The 25,023-nt window shown below is 37.9% G+C and overlaps 1 protein-coding gene across 3 annotated transcripts in view; it reads left to right on the top strand.

The window, feature by feature from the left end:
- The window catches only part of TLCD4 (TLC domain containing 4), a 70,323-nt gene that overhangs the window by 9,735 nt on the left and 35,565 nt on the right, over positions 1-25,023 (top strand). For all 3 annotated transcript variants that reach the window (XM_061411130.1, XM_061411128.1, XM_061411129.1), the window contains exons 2-5: positions 13,555-13,720; positions 18,057-18,146; positions 20,065-20,123; positions 22,279-22,373. In XM_061411130.1, coding sequence (XP_061267114.1) covers positions 13,566-13,720; positions 18,057-18,146; positions 20,065-20,123; positions 22,279-22,373 — 399 coding nt within the window. In that variant the 5' untranslated portion in view covers positions 13,555-13,565. The remainder of the gene's footprint in view (positions 1-13,554; positions 13,721-18,056; positions 18,147-20,064; positions 20,124-22,278; positions 22,374-25,023) is intronic.

The following is a 25,023-nucleotide window of genomic DNA, read 5'->3' as shown; positions in this document are numbered from 1 at the left end:
ATTCTTTGGTGCTCAGCCTTCACTGTGGTCCAAATCTCACATCCATACACGACTACTGGAAAAACCATACCTTTGACTAGATGGACCTTTGTTGGCAAAGTAATGTCTCTGCTTTTTAATATGCTGTCTAGGTTCCTCATAGCTTTCCTTCCAAGGAGCAAGCATCTTTTAATTTTGTGGCTTCAGTCAACATCTGCAGTGATTTTGGAGCCCAAGAAAATAAAGTCTGTCACTGTTTCCGTTGTCTCCCTATCTATTTGCCTTCAAGTGATGGGACTGGATGCCATGATCTTAGTTTTCTGAATGTTGAGTTTTAAGCCAACTTTTTCAGTCTCCTCTTTCACTTTCATCAAGAGGCTCTTCAGTTCCTCTTCACTGTCTGCCAGAAGGGTGGCATCATCTGCATATCTGAGGTTATTGATATTTCTTCCAGCAGTCTTGTACTTCATCCAACCCAGCATTTTGCATGATGTAATCTGCACAGAAGTTAAATAAGCAGGGTGACAATATATAGCCTTGATGTACTTCTTTCCCAATTTGGAACCAGTGTGTTGTTGCATGTCCAGTTCTTGCTGTTGCTTCTTAACCTGTATACAGATTTATTAGGAGGCAGGTGGGGTGATCCGGTATTCCCATCTCTTTAATTTGGCTCGAGAACTCAACAGGTGGGAGAAATTTGCCCAGTTGTTCTTCAACATCTCAAACCCATTTAATACAATCTCCTTTTTTCCTGTGGAGAGCAGGCAAGAGAAAAATAGAAGACAAACAGGTAGGCAGGCAAAGCCCTGCCACAGTCCCTTTCTTGCATCTTGAGCCCTTCCTCGGGGGTAATCAGGTGGATAATTTGGAGGTGAGAAGGCCCTCCCTGTCTCCTTAGATTCTGAAGTTCTAGGTTGCTTGGCAGGTGTCCCAGTGATTTCTTTTCTTTCTTTCTTTCTTCTTTTTTTTAAAAGAACAAAACACAGTTGGAAAACTTGCTCTGTCCAGCTTTTCCTGGATTTCCTAGTGTTGGCAGGAAGCCAGTAGTTGTCCCAAGCCAAGAGGCTCCTGCTGTGATCCCTCCAGGAAAGAAAGAGTGGAAATCTGAAAATGAGCACATCAGAAGCCGGGAGAGATGGGATGCAGAACCGCCTCTTCTCCCAGAGTCCCCCAGGTTATGTGGGCCCACCTGGTCCCTGCTTCACCTACAGAGCCTCTCATTCACACAGACCCCATCTAAGGCTCAGGGAGTGCATTGTGTTTGAAATGTTGAGTTCCTTAAAGATGGGTCCTCAAATTCCAACCCCTTACTTTTTGCTTGCGTCAGATACTATATTAGTGTGATCTTCTAATTGTTTATGTCTTCTGGCTTAAGGCATTCTGGTTTATCCAAAACCTAGTGGCTGTGGTTGGAACTTATAAGTTTAAAAGGCAGACTTCTTTATGAAAGTTTTTGAGTGGAGTAAGATGCTAGGAAGCAACATTTATCAAATAATTGTGCCATCTATGCACTGAGCCTTAAGACCCTGGAAAATATACTCTTGAATTGCCCAAGGAAAGTATTCTTCAGTGGGTTGGGAGCTGGAAAAGAAGGCCTTTTTTGTATTACAGCCTCACTTCTTGTTAGGCATTATAAAAACAAATCCCAAGCCAGGAGTCAATGTAAAATGAAATAAAAATGTTTGAATAAGAACAACAGAAAAGTTGTCATGACATAGATTACCCTGAATGTTTTGCCTGGCAGTGGGTGGCTCTTATAGCCAGTTTTGGGGAACAATTTAGCCTTCTTCTGGCCCTAACACTCTGTGATTGTAATTATTACATATAATCTTGGGGGTAATAAAGGTCAGTTAGAAATGTATGGACATGTAGCCTTACATATTTCATCCTTTGTTTTCATTAAACAATCTATATTCAAAAAACAAAAACCTGTTTCAGGGGATTAACCATAGCCAAGCTCTGTAACAGCAGAATAAAACAGTTTCTCTTTAACTTGAATTCTATTATATGTTCTAGGAAGAGAAAGAGTTGTAAGTATAGGAAAAAATGTAAAGGATACCCTTATTCAAAGTTTAGGGTCTTAACTGACAGGGAAGAACTATGGAGCAATCTTTTCTATAGTAATGAGCAATTCCTTCTTAAATCTTAAGTAACATCATATCCTCGAAAAGGAGTGTAACTTATAGGGTTCTTTAGCCTTTTCTGGTTTAGTCTTCATTTCTTTTCACTTGCTTCAGTTTAAAAAGGGATACCATGAATATTGGAGGATTTATAGAAATTATGTTGACATTTATGCAGCTGGGGTTTTAGACTTTTCCAGTGCTAATGGTTCTTAAACTTGATGCTCAGAAGAAAAAAAAAAGAGGTAGATTCTCCTACCTTTTTTTTCATATAGTTCTTAATGCAGAGTTAGCAATAATAACAAAACAATAACAAAAGCAGTGACTGCAGTTAGCCAAAAGCTATGTACACATTTGATTAGATGCTCAAATTTTTACATGAATGAAAAGTCAAAATTGGGTAGTGGGTAGTAGATAAGTTATTCTTTACCAAGTGGCTTTAATATCTCTGGTTAATTATTGACATTTCGTGAGCACTGAGAAAGATGATTGCAATGTTCCAGCCATATGAAAATGCAAATCAAACCAGAATGGGTGGGGAGCAGGTGTTTCTTTGGTAGGATTTTTATTTGTTTGGTCTGGTGAATATCTCATTTTTTATCGTCATGTGTTTATTTACAGATGACTTACAGTTTGTTAATAGAGACTTTTAAAACACTTTTACATGTTAGGGCTGCTGCTGCTGCTGCTAAGTTGCTTCAGTCGTGTCCGACTCTGTGCGACCCCATAGACGGCAGCCCACCAGGCTCTGCCGTCCCTGGGATTCTCCAGGCAAGAACACTGGAGTGGGTTGCCATTGCCTTCTCCATTGTGTGAAAGTGAAAAGTGAAAGTGAAGTCACTCAGTCGCGTCCAACTCGTAGCGACCCCATGGACTGCAGCCTATCAGGCTCCTCCATCCATGGGATTTTCAAGGCAAGAGTACTGCCTTGAAAGAAGTATTGCCTTCTCCGATGTTAGGGCTACTGATAGATAAATTGATAAATAAGTACTTCTGTAATTGGAAAGAATATGAAAACACAGTGCAGATTACAGTTAAATATACTCTTGAAAACTTGAGAACACATGTCACACCTTGGTTGGAATAGACACCAAATATCATACTGTTGTGGTCTGAATGTTTGTGACTCCCCCACCAAAATTCTTGTGTTGAAATCCTAACCATCAAAGTGGTGGTAATAGTAGGTGGAGTCTTTAGGGGTAATTAGGTCATGAGGGTTGATCCCTCATGAATGGGATTAGTACGCTTTTAAAAGAGATACCACAGAGCTTCCTCACCCCTTCCATCACATGAACTCTGTGACCTAGAAGAGGGCCCTTCTCCAATCATGCTGGTACCCTGATATCACACTTCTCACCCCCCAGAACTGTGGGAAATAAACATATGGTATTTTAAAGTCTCTCAGTCTGTAGTGTTTTGTGATAGCAGCACAAATAGACTAAGGCACATGCTCAATATTAGTTTGTTTTGTAGTGTTGGTACTCTTATTTTGGATGTTTGGAGGTGAGGATCCTTTTGCAGTCAGTATGTGTTCATGCTATAACACTGCTGCTGCTAAGTCGCTTCAGTCATGTCCGACTCTGTGCGACCCCAGAGACAGCAGCCCACCAGGCTCCCCCATCCCTGGGATTCCCCAGGTAAGAACACTGGAATGGGTTACCATTTCCTTCTCCAATGCATGAAAGTGAAAAGTGAAAGAGAAGTTGCTCAGTCGTGTCCGACTCTTAGCGACCCCATGGACTGCAGCCTACCAGGCTCCTCCGCCCATTGGATTTTCCAGGCAAGAGGACTGGAGTGGGTTGCCATTGCCTTCTGTGCTATAACACTAAGGTTGTCAATTTAGAAAATTCTTATTTCCAGTGTTCTGATTGTACTGGCAAAATGAGCGACCTGTAACTTGGCATTTTACAATGCAAAGCACATGTAAGAATATGAATGTCTGTTGTTATCATTATATTTCATAGACATTTGTTGAGCGCATCCTGTGTGGCAAGGCACTGTGTTAGATAAGAGGACACCATGGTGGGGGGAAATGTTTATGTTTCCCACCCTCGTGGGGCTCATATTCCACTGGGAGAGATGTTCATTTAAATTGCATCTGTAAAAGAGAGGGATGTGATGCCATGCAAGCAGACAAGGGGGGGTTTGCTCCAACAAGGCTTCCCTGAGGAAGTGAGGATTGACCTGAGCCTTATTGTGGCAGTGGAGGGGCAGGGCGGGAGTGGGGAGGTAGGCTATGCAGAGGCCTTGAGGCTGGAGGGAACATGGCATCTTTAAGGGACAGAAAGAAGGCCACGTCGGCTGAGGAGGGAAACAAGTGAGGGTAAGTGCCTTTTGAAGCTGGGGAGAGCAGAGCCTTCATCAGAGGACTGGGTGCCCAGTGAATGTTTTAGGTTGGGGGTATGTGAGGAAGTGTATGAACAGAGACAGCTTTTAAAACTAATTCCCCTGGGGTCCTCCAATCTGTCTTCCACCCTAAGGAGACCAATTTGGAGACAGTCCAGAAAAGTGGTGATAACAGGTTGAGAAAAATGGGTGTTTGTGAAAGTTATTTAGGAAGGGAAAGGATATGGTGGCTTAGTAGGATGGTGTGGAAATCAAGTTATCAGGGATGATTCCTAGGTTTCTGGCTGTCAAATGGGAATGTATGGTGGTACCATTCACAGAAGAAATGAAGAACCTAGAGGAGGAGCAAGTTTGGAGATCAGGCCCTGAGTGGGGTTTGAAAAGCTCTGTGGTATTAACAGCCAGGCAGTTATGTCAGGAGCTCAGAGGGCGACCTAGGGTGGAGTTTGAACTTGAGGTTTTTCTGCATATAAGTGGTAACCAAAGCCGCAGGTATAGGTGAAATCAAGTAGAAGAGAGGCAGGGACTGAAACTTAGGGGATTCTATTACTTAGTTTCTGGGCAGAAGAAGTGTGGTGTCTAAAAACAGGGAAGGAGAAAGTGTTTCAAGGAGAAAGTGGCCCATAGCGTCTAATGCTGCAGAGGTGTCAGGGGACACAGAGGCCACACGCAGGAGCCGTTGCTGATGTTAGCAGAACTGTTTCAGGGGAGTAACGAGGGTGGGAACGAGAACGAAGAGTAGAGAGTTGAGGAATGATGGTATTTACAAACCTTTCTAGAACTTTGTCCTTAGGAAGAGGGAAGGAGAAAGGTTAAGAGATTACACTGGAAAAGAGGAGAATGAAGAAGAGGTGGTGGGTGTACTGATTTTTGTTTTTTTCTGGGAACTTGAGCCTGTTTAAAAACCAATAGTGGGGGCTTTTTTCCCTGGGGGTCTAGGTGTTAAGCCTCTGCCTGCCAATGCAGGGGACACGAGTGCAATCCCTGGTCCAGGAAGATCCCACGTGCTGTGGAGCAGCTAAACCCATGTGCTGCAGCTATTGAACCCCATGCACCTAGACCCTATGTTCTACAAGAAGCCACTGCAGTGAGAAGCCCACACACCACAGCTAGAGAGTAGTCCCTGCTCACCACACCTAGAGAAAGCCTCTAGGCAGCAATGACGACCCAGGGCAGCCAAAAATAAGTAACTAGCTAAATAAAATAAAATCTTTTTTAAGAAACCAATAGTTGAAGAGAGAATAGAGGATAATGGGAAAAAAAGTTTCCCAAGAAGACCAGAGAGGATGGCCCCACTTGCACAGGTGAGAGAGGTGGCCTTGAGAAGGGAGGAGAGATGGGTAGTTTGAATGGTTGATGTTTGGCCGAAAAGTTCATTCAGGTTTTTCCATAAGATGCTGTGGGAAAACCTGAATGACATTTTTCGCCAACCCAGCGTGACAACATACTTTTTATATGTTGTCTTCTATTCTTCTGTGAAGTAGGATGGGTATTTGTTGAAAATGAGGCTGTATGGCTGGAGGTTTGAAAAGAGGAGGGGCAGTTTGGAAAATTAATTGTGCATAAAAGGATTGGTTGGCAAGGGCAATGCATTGGAAGGGCAGAGCAGGATGGAGAGCTGTTTGATCTCTCTGTAGTTTCACACTCACCAGCCTCAGTCTTCTCTGTTATGTGACTTTTTCCAACAGTGCTCTGATTGTTTGGGGCTTGTCACTGTGTAAATTGTTGGACATATCCACCATTGGAGTTTTGCCGGCTCTTGGCAATAGAAAGGGAATGTGGGATGTTAGAAAGACTTATTGAAATGATGGGCTCTAGGATCTAAGCCGATTAAAGAGGGGCATAAACAGGAAAGGGCTAGTGGATTGAGGAACAGCTGAGAGGTCAATGACCTTGAGAATGTTGTCATACTAAGCACACTTGAAGGAAAGTTCAACAAAGAATTCTTGAAATATTTTGGAGGCAGAAAAGTGATGGATAAGAGATGACAAACAAATGAGTGAAGTCCCATTCCAAACGAAGATTAAGAGACATACTGTATATCACAGGGAACTCTGCTCAATGTTATGTGGCAGCCTGGATTGCAGGGGAGTTTGGGGGAGAATGGATACATGTGTACGTATGGCTGAGTCGCTGTTGTACACCTGAAACTATCACAACATTGTCAATCAGCTGTACTCCAACACAAAATAAGAGGTTGAAAGAAAAGATTAAGGGATTGAGTTGTTAAGGAAACTGGGTCTTCTACATAGGAAGTCACTCAGGATGATGGTGGGGTTTCCCAGGCGGCTGAGTGGTAAAGAACCCACCTGCCAATGCAGGAGACTCAAGAAACATGGGTTCCATCCCTGGGTCGGGAAGATCCCCTGGAGCAGGAAATGGCAACCCACTCCAGTGTTCTTGCCTGGAAAATCCCATGGACAGAGGAGCCTGGCAGGCTGCAATCTGTAGGGTTGCAAAGAGTCATACTGAATGACTAAGCATGCATACACACTGGATGATGGCAGGGCTTGAGGATGTAAGTGAACCAGGACCAAAGTTTTTGAATGGGGGGAAATGTTCAGGAGGTTGGAATATGATATCACTACGGAGTGGGAGAGGGTGTGAATGGAAGGACCTAACATCCTGGTTGTCTGTGGGAGGTGAGAGAAGGGAGGAGAGAGGCTTGAAGTGAACCATGAGGAGTAAAGAGGATGTGGGGTCACTCCTGACCCTGATGGATGAGGGCCTGGGCCAGCTGAAAGGATGCAGAAGAAGACGGTGTCTTCAGAGCAGGCAGAGGAGAGGCCATGGAGAGAGCACTGTTTTCTGGGTGTAGGCCTTCACTTTCAGGGGGCTAGTGGAAGCATGTGGGAGGTGGAGGGGCGATGGGCTGGGTCAGGTGACCAGAAGGAACATTGGAGCATGACAGTGGATAGTCCAGTGGAGGCTAGATTTCTACAGTGGGGCCACCTGCGTTTTGAGTGTTGACTAATGTAAAGGGGATGAGTTAGAGAAAAGAGCCCAGTGGTCAGAAACTGGTCTTATTTTCCTTGGCTGGAGTGATGACAGACCCAGGAGATGGACAATAGTGGAAGCATAAATAGTACTCTAGTGTGCACCACATGCCAAGTACTGTTCTAAGCACCGAGCGTTCCGTGGTTTATTCCCCATGTCAGATTAATCCTGTCCTTATCTCCACTTTCCAGATGAAGACACTGAAATGCAGGTAAGGCAAGGCAAGTGACTCGTCCCAGGTCGCACAGCCAACAAGTGGTGGAAGTGAGGCTCAGACTCAAGTCTGTGACAGGACCTGTGTGCTTCCCACCGGGTAGTACATGACTGCTGTTTTTTTATGCACGTAATTTTGATTTTGTAAAACATAAGTGATAGACTGTTGAGAAGCTAATACAAAATTAACCTTTTAGATGCCAATTCAGTCCTAGAATTCCAGAATCTTACTTTTAAGTTCTTTAAAATTTAGGCTTGTGAACCAACCTTGTGGTCATTTTACCATTTCCATGATGATATTTGTGTGTGTGTTCAGTCATGTCTGACTCCTTGTGACCCCATGGACTACAGCCCGCCAGGCTACTCTGTCCATGAAATTTTCCAGGAAAAATACTGGAGTGGGTTGCCATTTCCTTCTCCAGGGGACCTTCCCAACCCAGGGATTGAACCCACGTCTCTTGCGTCTCCTGCATTGCACTTACCACTATGGCACCTGATGGATGCTTGGGTACTTCTAAATTGTTAGAAGATGCTTCCTTCAGTTAAGGTGAGCTCGTCCCTTTCTGTAATTTTTGCACATATGGGTCATCTGGAGTAGTGCAGAGTAAGTTCTCTCTTTTACTTTTCTATGTGACACTTCTTTAGATGTTCGCAGAATGCCCTTCAGTCCTCTCTAAATAATCTTGTTTCTAAGCTGACATCTCTCAGCCCTTCAACTCTTTATGATATGATATGTTTTCTAAAAATCACATCTTAGTTACACTGCTCTAAAGGTACTTTGATATGTTGTTAATTCAGAGTAAAATAGGGCTGATATTTCTTGATCTAACTCTCTGATTATAAATGGTTCTAAAGTTTGTTTTTGTTATTAGTGTCTTCATTACATTATTATTTCTCATTGGTTTGTGCAAGTTAAAATGGTAAGATTTCCTCCATGTGTATTTGTGTGTATTATGTCACTATTATTCTAAGTCCTATACTTGGGTATTACCTTTTAAAAATGTATTCCTGTTTTTCTGATTGGGATTATTATTTCAGCTTCTGAAGATAATTTTGAAACCAGAATCTGTTAACTAATTATATTAGCTATCTTTCCCAGCTCTGTGTTATAAGCAGAGTGAGTAAACATATAAATATTTATAAAATATTTCTGAAAGAGATCAAAAAGAGAGAACCTTATGTGATAGCAGGAGATATTTCTCAAGTCTCCTTCAGATCACTGAACTTCATGCTGGTTCTAGTTTTGCAACTAACTCTGGAATTACTTGTTAACCAGCCACAATTTTTGTGTTGTTCATAAGGCTCTCAAGAAAAATTGTCAGAACTTCCCTGGAATCACGTTGCTATTCATTTGGTATTCTTCAGTCTCCCAGGACTTGGCAGTTAACTGTGGGAGTAAGAGATAAGGAGTCCGGGATGAGAGAGCTGCTCTAGATTGAAGGTGGAGAGGTGTCATGGTTGATAATGTCCTTCTCTGAGATCTGGAACCCTGGGGGAAGGACTGGAATGGGTTTAAGTTCTGCTTTGGGCCATGTAGATGCTGGGGGTCTCCAGGATGCTCCTATGGAGCCACTGAGAGGGTAGCTGACCATCCAGGACTGGTTCCTTGGGAGATAGTGGGGTTTGGTTGTACACAGTGTAAGCCATGTTGAAAGTGTGGGACATATACCCCTGCAGAATCCATAGTGTGCAGAGAAGAGCTTCTGGGTTGGGGTGAGGGGAGGTGGTAAACATTGCCATCATCAGAAGTTCACACTTGAGAGCCTACATTTTTTGGTGAATTGGGAAGAAACCTCATCTATTGCAAGACAGGGAGAACAGGAGGTTTGAGAGCAATCAATGTTTGGAATCAGTGTGGGAAATAGGAAAGGGAACTTACTAGAAATGGGAAAAGGACTGCTAAGCATGTGTAGAATATTCTTCCCAGCTTCCTCCTTCCTTGTTGCCCTTAAAGACAACCACACAAGGCCTTTCCCCCTGGTTTTAAGGATTTTTACTGCTAATCAGTACAGCAGTGGTTTTATCTGGAAGTTGTATCAGAGAATGAAGGAGTGTGGTATGTATGTGTATTACAGATTGGAGGTGACATTGGTGATTCCAGCATACTCCCTAAGGAATTCTTTGTGTTACAGTGGGATAACGAACATGGGGAATTGAGAGCAGCTGTTGCATTTCCAGGTAGTTCGTTCTAGAGTCAGCTGGTGTAACTGAATCTTTTTGGGCTTCAGCCTTAAAGCGTCTTGTTGGGATTTTAGTAGAAGAGAAGATATTCTCTTGGTTTACCCTGAGTACCACTGGATATCTCCTCACTGTTTACATATCACATCTGCTGGGTATTTATTCCCTGGAAAGCAAAGAGTGCCCCCTGAGCACCATGCATTTACCTCTTTGTGTGGGGATGATCAGTCTGTTGCTTACCTGCTGGCCCATGAGCATGTCTCCCATTTTGTATTTGGAGTTGCATCACAGTGCCTGGCGCAGAGTGGACTCATAACAGGTGTTGGGTGAACTGTTGGCCGAAGACTGAATCAGCCTGGCCAAGATGTTTCTAGTGGTCCTGCCTCTGGGAGTCCTCTTCCTGGAATTCTCACAAGTTGATGGTTGAGAGGCCTTCTCCAAACCTTTTCATGGTTTTCTCTACCAAGAAACCAACTTGAATTAAAATTTATGGAACTATCTTAGGGGAAAAAGTACAAAGATCTCTGTATCCAGGAAGCCTCTGGAAGAGTTTCTTTGGTGTCCATAATTCCTGTGAAGCAAGATGGGCTAATTAAAGTTCATGTCTAGACACGCCTCTTGTAAATTGCCACAGAAATATTTCCTGTTCTAGGATAGCTTGTTGCTCTGTTATAGGATAGCTCTGTTCTACCAGCTATTTGCCACATGTAAAGGTGTAGGAACCACATCTAATACTTTTCTGCTTTTACTGTGTGTTCCTCTACTGAATAACCACTGAACTCTAAAAGGTCTTTAATCTGTGTCAGTGATGAGCATTATTTGGTTTTATCCATTTTTACCATTTTCTTGCCAGATTCAGTGAATGAACAGAGACAGTTGCTTCCTACTGGAAACGTTGGTTTCCTGGGGAATTTTTTTTAATTCCTTAAATTAGTCCTTGACTTGGCATGACTGATGAAGCAAGCAACTGCTTAATAAGAAGCAAAGCTGGGAGTTGAACAATTTAATTAGCTTCTGTCTTTGAGCCTTTAATGGAAGCCATAACTTGATTATGTGGAGCTTTTTAGTTTTAAAAGTGGAACATTTTTGCAAAGGGAGAGTCTGAACATGTTCCCTAAAAACCCTAGTTAACCAAACGTCTGTTGAAAATATATGATATCCAGTATAGAAAAATAGCAAAAACTTAATAAAAAGTAACTTTTTTTTAAGGAATGAGGAATTTTTCTTAATGGTGAATTGTTTGAGTGATTTTTTTAATGTTACTTAAATTAACAATTCATAAAATGGATAATGTTACATGACGCCTTCTATGTTTTATAACTTTTAGCAAACACTCATGAAATAAATGCTCATTGTATACATTAAATTTTAACTGAAGTAAGTAAGCAGCTCTTGCCTAGCCACCCTCCAGAACCTCCAGGGAACACACAAAACCCTTAAGGACAAATCTTCACATTTAAGATTAGAGTTTCCGCTAGCTTCTTGTTCCTGGTTTCATTGTCTTTGTTTTTCTGCCCACCACATAGAAAAAAAGCTATGACCAACCTAGACAACATATTAAAAGGCAGAGACATTACTTTGCTGACAAAGGTCCATCTAGTCAAAGCTATGGTTTTTCCAGTAGTCATGTATGGATGTGAGAGTTGGACTATAAAGACAGCTGAGCGCTGAAGAATTGATGCTTTCGAACTGTGGTGTTGCAGAAGACCCTTGAGAGTCTCTTGGGCTGCAAGGAGACCAAACCAGTCAATCCTAAAGGAAATTAGTCCTGAATATTCACTGGAAGGACTGATGCTGAAGCAGAAACTCCAATACTTTAGCCACCTGATGCGAAGAACTGACTCATTGGAAAAGACCCTGATGTTGGGAAAGATTGAAGAAGGGTATGACAGAAGATGAGATGGTTGAATGGCATCATGGACTGGATGGACATGAATTTGAGCAAGCTCTGGGAGTTGGTGATGGACAGGGAGCCTGGTGTGCTGCAGTCCATGGGGTTGCAAAGAGTCAGACACAACTCAATGACTGAACTGATCTGCCCACATGGGATCCATATCCTTACTTGCTTGAATCTTAGAAAAACATTTTCCTTTTCATATCTCACTTAGCAAATTATGATGACATTAATTTATGTATGCAACTTACTTTTATGTATTATTTGATTAATATCAGAGAAGGCAATGGCACCCCACTCCAGTATTCTTGCCTGGAAAATCCCATGGACGGAGGAGCCTTGTAGGCTGCAGTCCATGGGGTCACAAAGAGTCAGACACGACTGAGTGACTTCATTCTTACTTTTCACTTTCATGCATTGGAGAAGGAAATGGCAACCCACTCCAGTGTTCTTGCCTGGAGAATTCCAGGGATGGCGGAGCCTGGTGGTCTGCCGTCTATGGGTTCGCACAGAGTCGGACACGACTGAAGCGACTTAGCAAACTGAGGCTAAAAGACCAAGATAAATTAAAACTAAAAAGTTTAATACCCAATAAACATTTCTTGAATTAAAAAAATTAAATGAGGAATGAAGTTAATGGAATTTCACAGAGAAGAATTGTAATATCATTATTTTTACTGTGCACACAGGCCAGAAAAAAAGAATGAGGAAGGAATTCATTACAGACACATGAATTCAGTCAGAAGGGGCCCTGTGGGAGACCAATTCTTATTATGATATCCTGGTTGGAAGGGAATGAAGTAGGGTTATTGCCAGTGTAGTCAATGACTTGATTTTTCTCTAGTGAATTGGCTTCAGTAGGTGACTTTATTTCTTTACATTATGCAGCTGGAAATGTGTATTGATTCATTTCCTTTTCATTTGAGGGTCAGCTCTATCAAAGATGGAGTCATAGAAATGCTGTATTTGCTGAATATGAGCAAATGATTTATTGTCTTTTTTTGGTCTGAATGTTTCTAAGATTTTTAGGAGCCAAATAAAGTTGAGCTCAATGAGATAGAAAATATACTTTGAATGTATATATATGCATATTACTATTCTTTCAGTAATTCTGTCCCTAAAACCTGGAGCGTTTTTATAAAAATGTTTTATTTTAGAGATAAAAAACCATAGAGGATTTTTGGTTCAAGGATATGTGTGGTTGAAAATATTTTTTTTTAGGTTAAATACTATTTTAAGCAAAAACAATGGTATGATTATTTTCCAAGGTGGTATTATTCTTCTTAAGACTTTAAATGTTTGTCCCATGGTACAGTTATTTTTTATTAGATGATTGTGTTTTGTTTTACTATTGCAGATAATGTTCTATTCTTATTTTTGGTATAATTTTTTCTTAGAAATTATCTAACCAACTTTCTCATTTTATAGATGAGGTAGCTGAGGCATAGAGAAATCAGGTGATTTGTTCTTGGTTTAATTAAAAATATTACTAAAATAATATCTTCAATTACAGTATTTGAAACTCCCTCATAATGTTAAACTCTAGACTTAGATAATTTTGAATACAATGGTGTTAAATTTATCTCCTGACATTTATAATACCGAGATCTTTAAGACAATAGATTTTTCCCTCTTTTAGGTACAAATATGAGATACCAGGACAGATAGCTGGTGAAGGTTTGAATTCATACAATTTCCTTATACTTACGTTTGTGCTAAAGTAAATTGCAAAAAAATACAACCACATACTCTTTTAAAATTAAAAAAATAATTTGGGTGTGTTACAAGCAATTTAAAGGAATTTATAGCCATCATTTCTTTTAACAGGTTGAAGAAATATGGATACCAACACCATACTGCTCATCAGTACTTGTTTTGCCAGCTTTTTCACCTTTCAGATTATTTTCCACGTTGTAAGTTATTGGTTTTCAGCAAAGATTTCTCCAGGTTTTAATAACCTCAACTTCAAAAAGAAGATTGAATGGAACTCAAGGTAAAGCATATATGAAAATGTAATTGATTAAAAAAACCTAGTCTTATGAAACAAAATTATACATTTTAAATATTTCCAAAAATTCTTTTTCACTTAGTGTTTAACAAAATCTTAGGTCAAATTTTTTGTTTGACATTAGAAGTAAAAGGAAAGAAAAGTGGATAGATCTTATACAAGAAACAGTTTTAAATTCTTATTCTGAAAGATGTTAGGGAAAGTTTAACTCACTAGGGAAGTGGTAAGTAGGCTGTGGCTAACTGTGCTGGAAGGCACTGTTTTGCATTCTCCTCTGAAATATTTATGATAACAAATACATGTTCTCTGGAAACGGTAACGAAAGTAATAGTAGTTGGGACTGTGAGTAGCCTATATATAGTATTGGCTGGTTTAGCCCAACCTAGGGCATTAAACACTACATACCAGAGAACCTGGTGTACAGTTAGAACATCTGTGTCTCTCTTTTAATGAACTTTTCATTATAATTCAGAGCCCTCCAGAATCTATTCTTTTGTTATGTAATTTTAAAGTAAAACTTGCTTATAAAAATGTTTTTTAACAAAAAAGTAAGAGGAAAACAAGACATCGAAGGATGTAGAAATCTACCAGTTTTAGTTAGTTGGTTTGCAAATTGTTTGTGTATATGCAACTTGTTAATCTCTCGTAGAGTTTCAAGCGGGAAACGACTTTGATGACTGGCTCACTTGCTTTAGAGCATTTCAGATGCCCAAAGACCTCTGTGCATTTGCAAACCTCAGTGAATTAGAGCAGCTATGGGATACTTCTTATTGTTCCTATTTAGTTGAAGTTAATGCTAACTAGGAAATGAATTCAGCAGATCTCCAACATTGCTATAATTATTTTTCATTGAAATTTCCTTTTACAATTAAAAACTTCTGCCAAAGTCTATTTATTTGAGAGTGGCCTTACAGGACCTGAAATGCCCCATCTTTGTTTGGGCCAAATTGTTTTGCAGGCATGCATTTTTATAACTCAGACTGGGAATAAGGCTAGTTGTTTTTCTCTGCATCTTACACTGATTGGTCTTGTTCATACATGTTACGGCTCTTCTCCCCAAAAGTTAGAACTATTTCTCCACATATTTTTGAAAAACAAGAGGTATGATTCTTTTGTCTAAAGAATAGCACTGAAATGTTGTTCAAATGTAGGACACAAAAGACACCATTATTTTGTAAAACCATTTCTAATGTGAAGATAGAATGGAAAAGAAAAGGATAAGAGATGGGGGGAAGGGGGCAAAAGATAGTGGGAAAGAAAAGGAAAGCGACATATAGGAGGACATACATTTTCTGTGATTAAATTTTTAACTATTTTCACTTTATCTTCAACATGGTTAGAGTGAGTAAACGCATTTGAATCTTGGGGAGCTGTAAGCCAAAGAAATAGGGAGGTTTCAGATAGATTGAAGCAAAGGTAAAAAAGAAATAAAATAATGAAATGGAAAAATACTTAGCATTATTCAGTCTTATCACTGCCATTCTATGAGACATGGAATCACTGTTTGGGAAACTGAGTTCCTATTTGAAAAAAAAATCTGGAATTATCTAAGATGCAGTATGTTATTCAAATGGTATTCTTTCTTCACATTTACTCCTGTTTCCTACTCCACCTTAATTTACATGGGACTCAAGCTGTAAGGTGGAGAATGCAAAGAAAGAAAAACAGTTGGTTGCTTTCTGAGTATGTGTATATATATACATGTATATATATATATGTGTGTATATATACATGTATATATATATATATATATATATATATATATATCTTGAAAGACTTCACAGGTGGCGCTAGTGGTAAAGAACCTGCCTGTCAATGCAGGAGACATAAGGCACATGGGTTCAATCCCTGGGTTGAGAAGATCCCCTGGAGGAGGGCATGGTAACACACTCTAGTATTCTTCCCTGGATAATCCCATGGACAGAGGAGCCTGGCAGGGTACAATCTGTAGGCAGAAAAACTCTCCATAAAATTCACACCTGAGAGATAACAGTTTAATTAATTATAAGCGAGAAAATCTTATATGTAATTGTTGCTTTTTCTACAAAGATGCATACTTATTGATATTATTTATATTTTATAATTAAATGAATTCATTATTTCCGCTTGCTTTCCTATGACATGGAAAGTCCTGTTATGCTGAAATATTCCTAACTTTTAAATCTTCGTCTTTAAAATATAACTCTTCTGTCTGATGGAGCTATATCATTTCTATTGGTTATACTCATACTACTTGTGAGTGATTACATCAGTAACTTTAAATTGCTATTCTAAAATGGTCATTATTTCCTTAAAGAAAAAACCCACAAACATTTCTTTTTAAATTTCTTTGAAAAAATTTAAGTATTTTATTTTGGGTAGCATCTTGGTTTTTTTTGTTTTTTTTTTTTAAGACCTTGAGGAATCTACATTCTGCTTTGCCAGGAATCTGGTTTTAAAGAATGAAATATGAAATTCTTACTAATAGAAGTTTCATAAGGTATAGGCTTTTAATACAGAATAGCATATAAGCATAGGGTGTTTGTTTCTTCTGTTCATTGTAGTGGGAGCTATTTGATCCAAGTACCATGTAACTTTTCTCTCATGAATTATGTGTCATTTCCATCAGTTGAGGGCTTGCAATTCTTCCCTTTTACCATGAAACATCTCAACAGAGAAGAGAATCTAAGGCCTGAGTATCAGGAACAAAAATTTAGATTTTTTTTCAAAAGGGAACTTTTTGATACGGTTACCAGGCACTACCATGGGTTAGTAAGAAGTTATGCTTTTTCCTTTAGTAGAATTTTTGAATGTCAACAGAAAACTGGTTGTATGATTATTTAGATGGAGTGCCTTACTTGACATCAAGGAACTTACATTTTTTTCTTGCTATGTTCAAGTGGAATACAAATACTTGATGTGAAGATTCCAGACTTGTAAACCAGGTTAATTGGGTTAATTATCACATTTCAAAATGATATTTTGGTATTACAGAGGACTCAATACCTTTAACTTAGTGAGACTCTTCAAGCATTTAAAATATGATTTGATTAATTTGATATTCTTGCTAAGGATCACATCATTTATTAGATCAACTATATTGATTTTTCAAATTGCAGTGAAATTTTTTCATATCAACTTTTATATTGGTTGATATATTTCACTTTGAAAGATTTGGGGTCATACTGTAGAGAGATTCATTGCACACCATTAATTTCTACTCCTGACACCTGTGCTGCACTCAGTCATCCAGCTCCTTATGACCCCATGGACTGTAGCCCACCAGACTCCTCTGTCAATGGGCTTTTCCAGGCAAAAATACTGGGGTGGATCACTGTTTCCTACTCCTGGGGATCTTCCCTACCCAGGGATCCAACCACATCTCTTCTGTCTTTTGCATTGACAGGTGGATTCTTTACCACTGCAATTAATTTCTAAAAACTTTACTATTCCTCTCATCTTTTATTCTAATGAAGAGAAGAGAAACTTCACTACTCATAAATGTTTTTGTTTTGTAAGTAAGTATATAGTGTCCTGTATACAGTTCTGTAAGTAGGGTATCTTAGAGCTTGGTTAAGTCATTAAATGTTTAACAAGATACGTTCAAAGAAATTGATGTTTTTCAGCTAAATGCTATTCCTTCTATAAAGAAAATTTGATCTGGATCCTGTGAACATTTTGTTTTCATTTGGGCATTTCTTTTAAAAAGATTCTTCTGAATGAATTCATAGCCCTCCACTTTCATAACAGTGATAAAGAGACACTAATAATCAATAGCTGCTGTAGCTATCTCACAGATTGCTTAAAAGAATCAAGTACAATAATGTGTATATTAAAACTCCAAGGGAATCTCCAAGGGAATACATTTTCACTTCATAATCCATTCCAATTCTGACCCATGGTTGTAGAGTTCATTAAGGCTAGTAGATTTGAAAGTCCTTCAGGACTGATTGGAGCAGGAAACTACTCTCTCAGTGATGGTGCTGGGGATGAAGCAGGGTGCAGGATGGTGTGCTTACCAATTGCCACCTCTTTGCACAAGACTGTCAACTGTATCATTAGCTATTCTTCCCCTTTAGACCCTTTAACCAATAAGTGGTTCATCAATAGTCTAGAAGGAAATTGTAGACCTAGGCATCCTTCTTGTTATCGATTCTAAAGTAAAGTTATGGCCCTTGGATTTCTAAATAGCCATTTTGTATTATACTCTCTGATGTACTGCAATCCTATATTTAAATGCTTCCAGATTTAACTTCTTCAGAGTGTTAAATGTCTTGCCAGAATTAGTTAAAATTCATTGCACAGAATCTAAAATCTTTGTGTGTATTTCATCTCATTTCAGGGTGGTATCTACGTGTCATTCTTTGGTGGTTGGGCTTGTTGGCTTGTACATTTTCTTGTTTGACGAGGCTGGTATTGCTGATCCACTTTGGTAAGCTATTTCTTTCTAATATCGTCAATTTGATTTATGTTTTGATATTAATTATTAATAAGAACATCTCTTTACTGTAAAACAGAAAGCATATTGATGGTGTATGGTTTATTTAAATGCTTGTGTTCAGACTTGTTTCAGCAAGGTGCATTAGAATGATTTATTTTAGATTTGAATACAAATAATGAGGGCCATTTTGCATTAGTGTTGCAATTGCCATCCAAAACAGAATATGATAATTATGTAAACATGTATACTGTATGAGTGAAATCAAGTTATTATAACCACTGTTTTGAGCAAAAATGAGTTGTTATTGAGATAGAATAGTCAACTTGGATAAACAGCACTTTGTCTTCAAATTTATGTTTGACCCATCCTTCAATTTCAAAGATAGAAAAATGAGAATTATAGATGTCCTTGTGAAAGGAGTTTAATACCGCATGAAATAATTTAAAGCAAGAATAGTAACTGTGTTCAGCCATAATAGGATTATTTGTAAAGTGTTCTTTTTGGAGAATTTAAATATCTTTCCAGTGGCAGAAATTTTACAAACTTAATTCCTGGCACTGTATGAGAAGCTTTAGTTCAGCTTAGTTTGAGAGACTGTGTTTTGAGAGGGCACTGGACAAAGATGTGATAGTCATGGCCTCTGAGGGATGTGGGGTGATTTAACCAGGTCTTTTGATTGTTTCTATTTGACTGAAATGATGTTGTTTTTTATTCACAAATATGAAGTTATACTAATCAGAATTACACCAGTTTTGGTAAATTTTCATTGAGAAGATCTTTTTCAAAGTGAATTAATTTAGTGAATTTAATTCTTTGACCAGGTTTTAATGCAGTCTATCTAAACAATTGCTACTTTTTTCCCATATTTTACCAACACGATTGTCAATAGAACCAGTTCTTTTGCGAAGTAAATTTTATAACACAGATTTGATTCGTTGACCAATTTGTCCTGAACAAATTTTTACCTATTATACATTTTGATATTTTAGCATTTTATTGGTACTGTAGTTTATTCCAGGTCTAATTTTCCTGGATCATATTTACAAATGAAAATTTGTAAAGAAGACATAACTTCTACTAAATATTTCCATTTGTAGTTTAGCTGTTATCAGTTTTACTTAATGTTCATTTTACCAGTAATTCATCTTATAAGTCAGATAAAGGACTGATAATTTGTATTTGTTCCTTGGAACCAAGGTTAGGGCAAAAGGGTTGAAATAACAGGATTAAATTGTCCTGTTCTGACCATTTTCTAATGTATGCATGCCCAGTTGCTCAGTCATGTCTGACTCTTTGTGACTCCATGGACTATAGCCTGCCAAGCTCCTCTGTTTGTGAAATTTTTTCGGGCAAGCATATTGGAGTGGGTTGCCATTTCCTCCTCCAAGGGATCTTCCCAATCCAGGGATCGAACCCACGAATCCTGCATTGGCAGGTGGATTCTTTACACTAGCACCACCTGAGAAGCCTTTCTAATATGTGCTAATAGGGAAATCTCTCCAGTCCTCAGAAAAGTGAGAATGCTAATAGTATGCAATATATTGTCTGTATATCAGGGCAGGCTAGATTATTTCTTGAGCCTGTTAAGCCTCTGATTCAAAATAGGAATCAAAACAACAACCAGCATCTGGAACTGCATTTTAGTCCTTTCAAAAACAAATCATACAAGAACATACTTATAAAATGTTGTTTATTTTCATAAAACTTTTGGCTAATAAGTATAAGAAATTATGATCATTGCAATTAGAAGTATTATCATAGCTAACATTAATACCTTGTGCAAATGATAGGTTACTATTTGCTACCTATAGAAAGCATTTATATTTAAATCTCAATAGAAAAATTAGTAGCTGTCATCTATAACCATGTGCTAAAAAAAGAAACCTTTTTTTTTTTTTAATATTTATAGGGGTGATACATCTCTTGGGAAAGTGAATGTTGCTATTGCTTCAGGCTATCTCGTTTCTGGTATGTGATATGTTGTTCATATCTGTCCATTTCTTTTTAAACTGCTTATGGAATTATGCAAAGAATACAGAGTCAATGCTTTAGGTTTGGTTATTTGAGAAGTAGCTTTTAGGACCCATACTGAGGGAAAAAAATGTCTGTTCTGATGATAGGATATGAAACATTTTTCATGGTGGCTCTGTAGTTCTCAAAGATTAGAGCTGTAGAGTGAGGCTTCAGTTAAACCTGGAGTATTTTTTTTTTTTTTTTTTTTAGACTAGTGATTGTCCCTGTTTGGACTAAAGTTGCTCAGGTGCAATCACCATGAAGCTAATGAAATCTAAGCCTGAGAGTCCTCATCTCACAGGCACTTGAGATGTGCTTCCATGGTCATGGTTTTGTGTTGTTTTGGTAAAATCTGCAAAAGTAAACTATTTTAGTTGTAATCAGTTAAGATCATGGAGTCTTTCTACTTCACATTTCCGTCTGTCATATTCCATCTCATGTTGGATGAGATTGGAGTAGTCTTTTACAAATGAGACAGAGGGGAAGTTAGATTGAGAATATGCCATTTAAACTGCTTTTTGAAAAGACATTTTTGACTGCCTCAATAAAACTAGAGAGAAATAACAGATCCCTGACTTGGACATTTAGGTAGGAAACACTGTTTTGTAATTTTTGAACTCAATAAACAGCTGAAATAAAATTGAAATAAAAATAATAGGATATGAATCAAAAGTGATAAAGATGAGTGATGGTCTTAGAAAATGCCATCAAGAAGTGAATTGTAACCAAAAAATTAGATTAAACCCAAACACAGTAATTTATTAAAAGGAAAAGATATATTTGGGGTAGAAATAATGAATAAGCTATTGGATTATTTGATGGGGCAATTAAAAGAAGAGTGAATCATGTGGACACACTGGGAAAATGTTTGCCCATTTGGCACAAAATTCTGTCACTAACAAGGTTAACACAAAATTTATAATATGCTTCATACACTGGTTAATGACTGTTGTCAATTCAGAGAGTAGTTACCCAGGAAATCTTATACAAAAGGAACTTGAAAAAGGTTTACTCAAATAAGGTAATAATTCAAAACACTTAAAAATAAGGATTATGAACTGAAACAAAATTTTTATACCAAGCTGGATGAAAGTGAATTATTTTATTCTCTCTATAGAAAATATTATAAAGTCATTATCTTAATATAAATTGGTGATCAAAGAGTATACAGCTGAAATATAGGGAAAATGCATTTAGAGACGTATAAAGGGCAGTAAATTACTAACACTTTTCAATTTTCTTGGTTTCCACATTTAAGGTACTTTTTTTCTCTCCTGGAAATTTATAATTTGATAATTTCTTTTATCTTATGTATATAGTCACACCTAGTTTTGTGCTGGTAATTTTTATTTTTAGAAAAGAAGCTCTCCATGCTATAAGCTCCAAACCCTTAAAACCTGGTTTCCATCCATGATAGCCATTTGTTTCCATGTCTAAATTTCATGTTTAACCATTTGGTAAAGAAAATAGTTGTGTTCAAATTTTGAGAAATTTCTGTTTTGTTAAAGGAAACAATTTTCTGAATCACAGTGCTGATTTAGAATTTAAAGAAAATCAATGCCTTGAGCTCTTTTTAAAGATCTCTTTTTAATAGCTATAGGTATTTGTCCTTTTTTTTTTTCTATTCTGAATTAATATTTAATCACATTCTTTGTTAATTTTTAAATTTTTTTGCTGAATTTGTGTTATAAATGAGTTGGTCATTTTATACCTTCTGGGACCATCTTAATCTCTGAGTTATATACTGATAAAAATCAGTAATTTAAGCTTATTTTACAATTATTTTTATTCAATAATATTTTTGTTTTGTTTAACCCTGGAAACAAGTTATTCATTTATACTTTCAACAAATACATTATATAACTATATGCCAGGCACTGTGATGGACGCCCCACTTGGTGCTTATCCTAGAGGAGTCGCAGTAGTGTGAGGGAGATAGCCCCTGGAGGCACAGGCTTTGTGGTAAAAGGGTAGTTGATCTCCTGATGTATGAGGCAAGTGCTGAGGGCTCAGAGTGGACTGTGGTGAGCTGTCAGGAGAAAGAGTTAAATACATTTGAAAAATGATGAAGCTTTCTTCCTATGTAATATCTTACTTTTCCTTCTTACAGATTTGTTGATTCTCATTTGGTATTGGAAAGTGATTGGTGATAAGTATTTTGTAATTCACCATTGTACAGCGCTGTATGCATACCACTTTGTACTGGTGAGTGCTAGGATTTCCAGCAGTCTGACAAACAGACAACACGGAGTAATGACTCAAGGGTGACCATAAATCTAAACATACAATTCTTAATTTATAAAGGTCAACTCCAAATGCATTCAGGGATCATCTTGTGATGTTATCTTGTATATCAACAAAAATAATACCTTTACTTGTGTATTTGTATTAGTGTGTATATCTTTGGATTCTTAAACTTTGAAAAAGGCAAATGATCCCAATTTCTTGAATGTTCACTGAAAACCTTTAGGATCATATGGCTCTTAATGTTTGTCTTGATGTTTGTCTGTCTTTCTAGATGCGTTTATGTTTTAACAGCCAGAGCTACATATAGATTCCTATATAACCAGCTAAAATATTTCTTTTCTATTTAATCTCATGTATAATTCCATGTAAATGCATGAAGTGAAGTGAAGTGAAAGTCGCTCAGTCATGTCCAACTCTTTGTGACCCCATGGACTAAATAGTCCATGGAATTCTCCAGGGCAGAATACTGGAATGTGTAGCCTTTCCCTTCTCCAGGGGATCTTCCCAACCCCTCTGGATCTTCCCAGAGATTGAGCCCAGGTCTCCTGCATTGCAGGTAGATTCTTTATCAGCTGAGCCACAAGGGAAGCCCAAGAATACTGGAGTGGGTAGCCTATCCCTTCTCCAGCAGATCGACCCAGGAATTGAACCGGGGTCTCCTGCATTGCAGGCAGATTCTTTACCAACTGGGCTATCAGGGAAGCCCTATAAATGCATAATTGCACTTAAGTGGCCTAGAGAGTGGAGTGGGAGTGAGGGGGAGTCTTGCTCAGAGACTTCAAGACTGACCTAATAGAGGATCCAGCAAATCTAATGTAATGTCCAGCACTAATGTACATTTTTATTTCTAACATTATTTTTCTACATTATACATTTGTAAATTAGCAGTTTTATATCCTTTGCATCTCCTCAGTCAATTATTTTTTAGCCTAGATATACCACCAAACCCAAGATAGGTATTAGGAAATAATAGACATATGTAAACTAAAATAGTATAAATTTTATATAATACATGTGGTATACACTTCCATGTTTTCTCTGTTTTAAGACATAAATGTAACCATTGGCTTTTTTTTTTCTTATTTGGTGTTACTAAAATATGCATATTAGTGGACATTTGCAAGTGTTTTGAGGTTTTTTTAAAAAAACTCATACAAATGTATGTTAATAACATTCTTCCATTTTTCTTTATATTGCCCCACACAAAGATAGCTGGTAAATAAGACATCAATTCATCATTCTGCAAGAATAAGATATAGCAAAGCATCTCTTAATATCACCCATTTGAAGTCATGAATCTAAATAATTAATGTAAATGTTTTAAAAACTATGCTGGTTTTAATGTTGTTTATAATGCTTATATATCCCAGTAGGTATCCACAATTGCCTTATTTTCTGAAACAATAGGTTTTTTTTGCTGGCATTTCCTAATGTTTATTTCCTTGTCTTCCTTTTTAGATTTTAATAGATTAAGCAATTACAACATGTAGGCTTCTACTTTTTGCAGGTCTTAGTTGGAATATATGCACTTTGCTTCCTAAACACTTTTGCTAAAAAGACATGAAAACTGACTAACCTAATATTGGTTAATTCAGGGAAGAATGTATGTGGGTACCTGTTTGAGTTTAATATCATGCTGTAGGTTAGAAGTATGGTTTCTGAACATAAGTCACAAATAATCAGTGTGCTATGAGAAGAACATGGGTTGGTGAAGGATAACAGGTCACTTACATGCATTTGTAAATGTGACTAGTATGAAGTGTTGTTCTCTCTTGACTACTGAAGAAGTCACAAGCTTGGCAAGTGGCTGACTGTACATGGGTTGGCAAGGTGAATATTTCATTATGTGGGATGAATGCTGTGTTCTCTTTGAACTTTTATGCCTTTATAAAAAAGTCAATGACATAAATGCTGGATTTTTAAAAAAGAAATTAACTATTGCCTTTTTTAGTAAAATTGATGATTAACAGTAATATTTTTCAAGAGATGGTTGCTTTTTTGATATGCCTTCCTATGTTCCATTGTATGAAATAAATGAATGGTATGAAATAAATTTGTCTAATTAAAGTGAATCTATTCATAGGGAAAGAAAATAGAAACAAAATTGATGAACTAATACATGTTTATAGAGATCCTATGTCATTTATAGATCATACTTTTACTATTTGAGTATAAGGAAAATTTTCCATGTGGTGAATTCTCAGATCACTTGCTTACATTTTTAAGTAAAGCTAACAAAATGCCAACAGCAAGTACTACTATTCTTATTTCATATAAACTTGTATGAAATTGTTACCCCTTATGCAATGAGATGGAGAAGGCAATGGCAACCCACTCCAGTACTCTTGCCTGGAAAATCCCATGGACAGAGGAGCCTGGTAGGCTGCAGTCCATGGGGTTGCAAAGAGTCAGACACGACTGAGCGACTTCACTTTCACTTTTCACTTTCATGCATTGGAGAAGGAAATGGCAACCCACTCCAGTGTTCTTGTCTGGAGAATTCCAGGGACGGGGGAGCTTGGTGGGCTGCAGTCTATAGGGTCACACAGAGTCGGAACGACTGAAACAACTTAGCAGCAGCAGCAGCAGCATGCAATGAGAATTGGTA

Source organism: Bos javanicus, chromosome 3, assembly GCF_032452875.1.
Source record: "Bos javanicus breed banteng chromosome 3, ARS-OSU_banteng_1.0, whole genome shotgun sequence".
Classification (NCBI taxonomy): Eukaryota; Metazoa; Chordata; class Mammalia; order Artiodactyla; family Bovidae; genus Bos; species Bos javanicus.
This window is presented reverse-complemented; position numbering and strand designations above follow the sequence as displayed.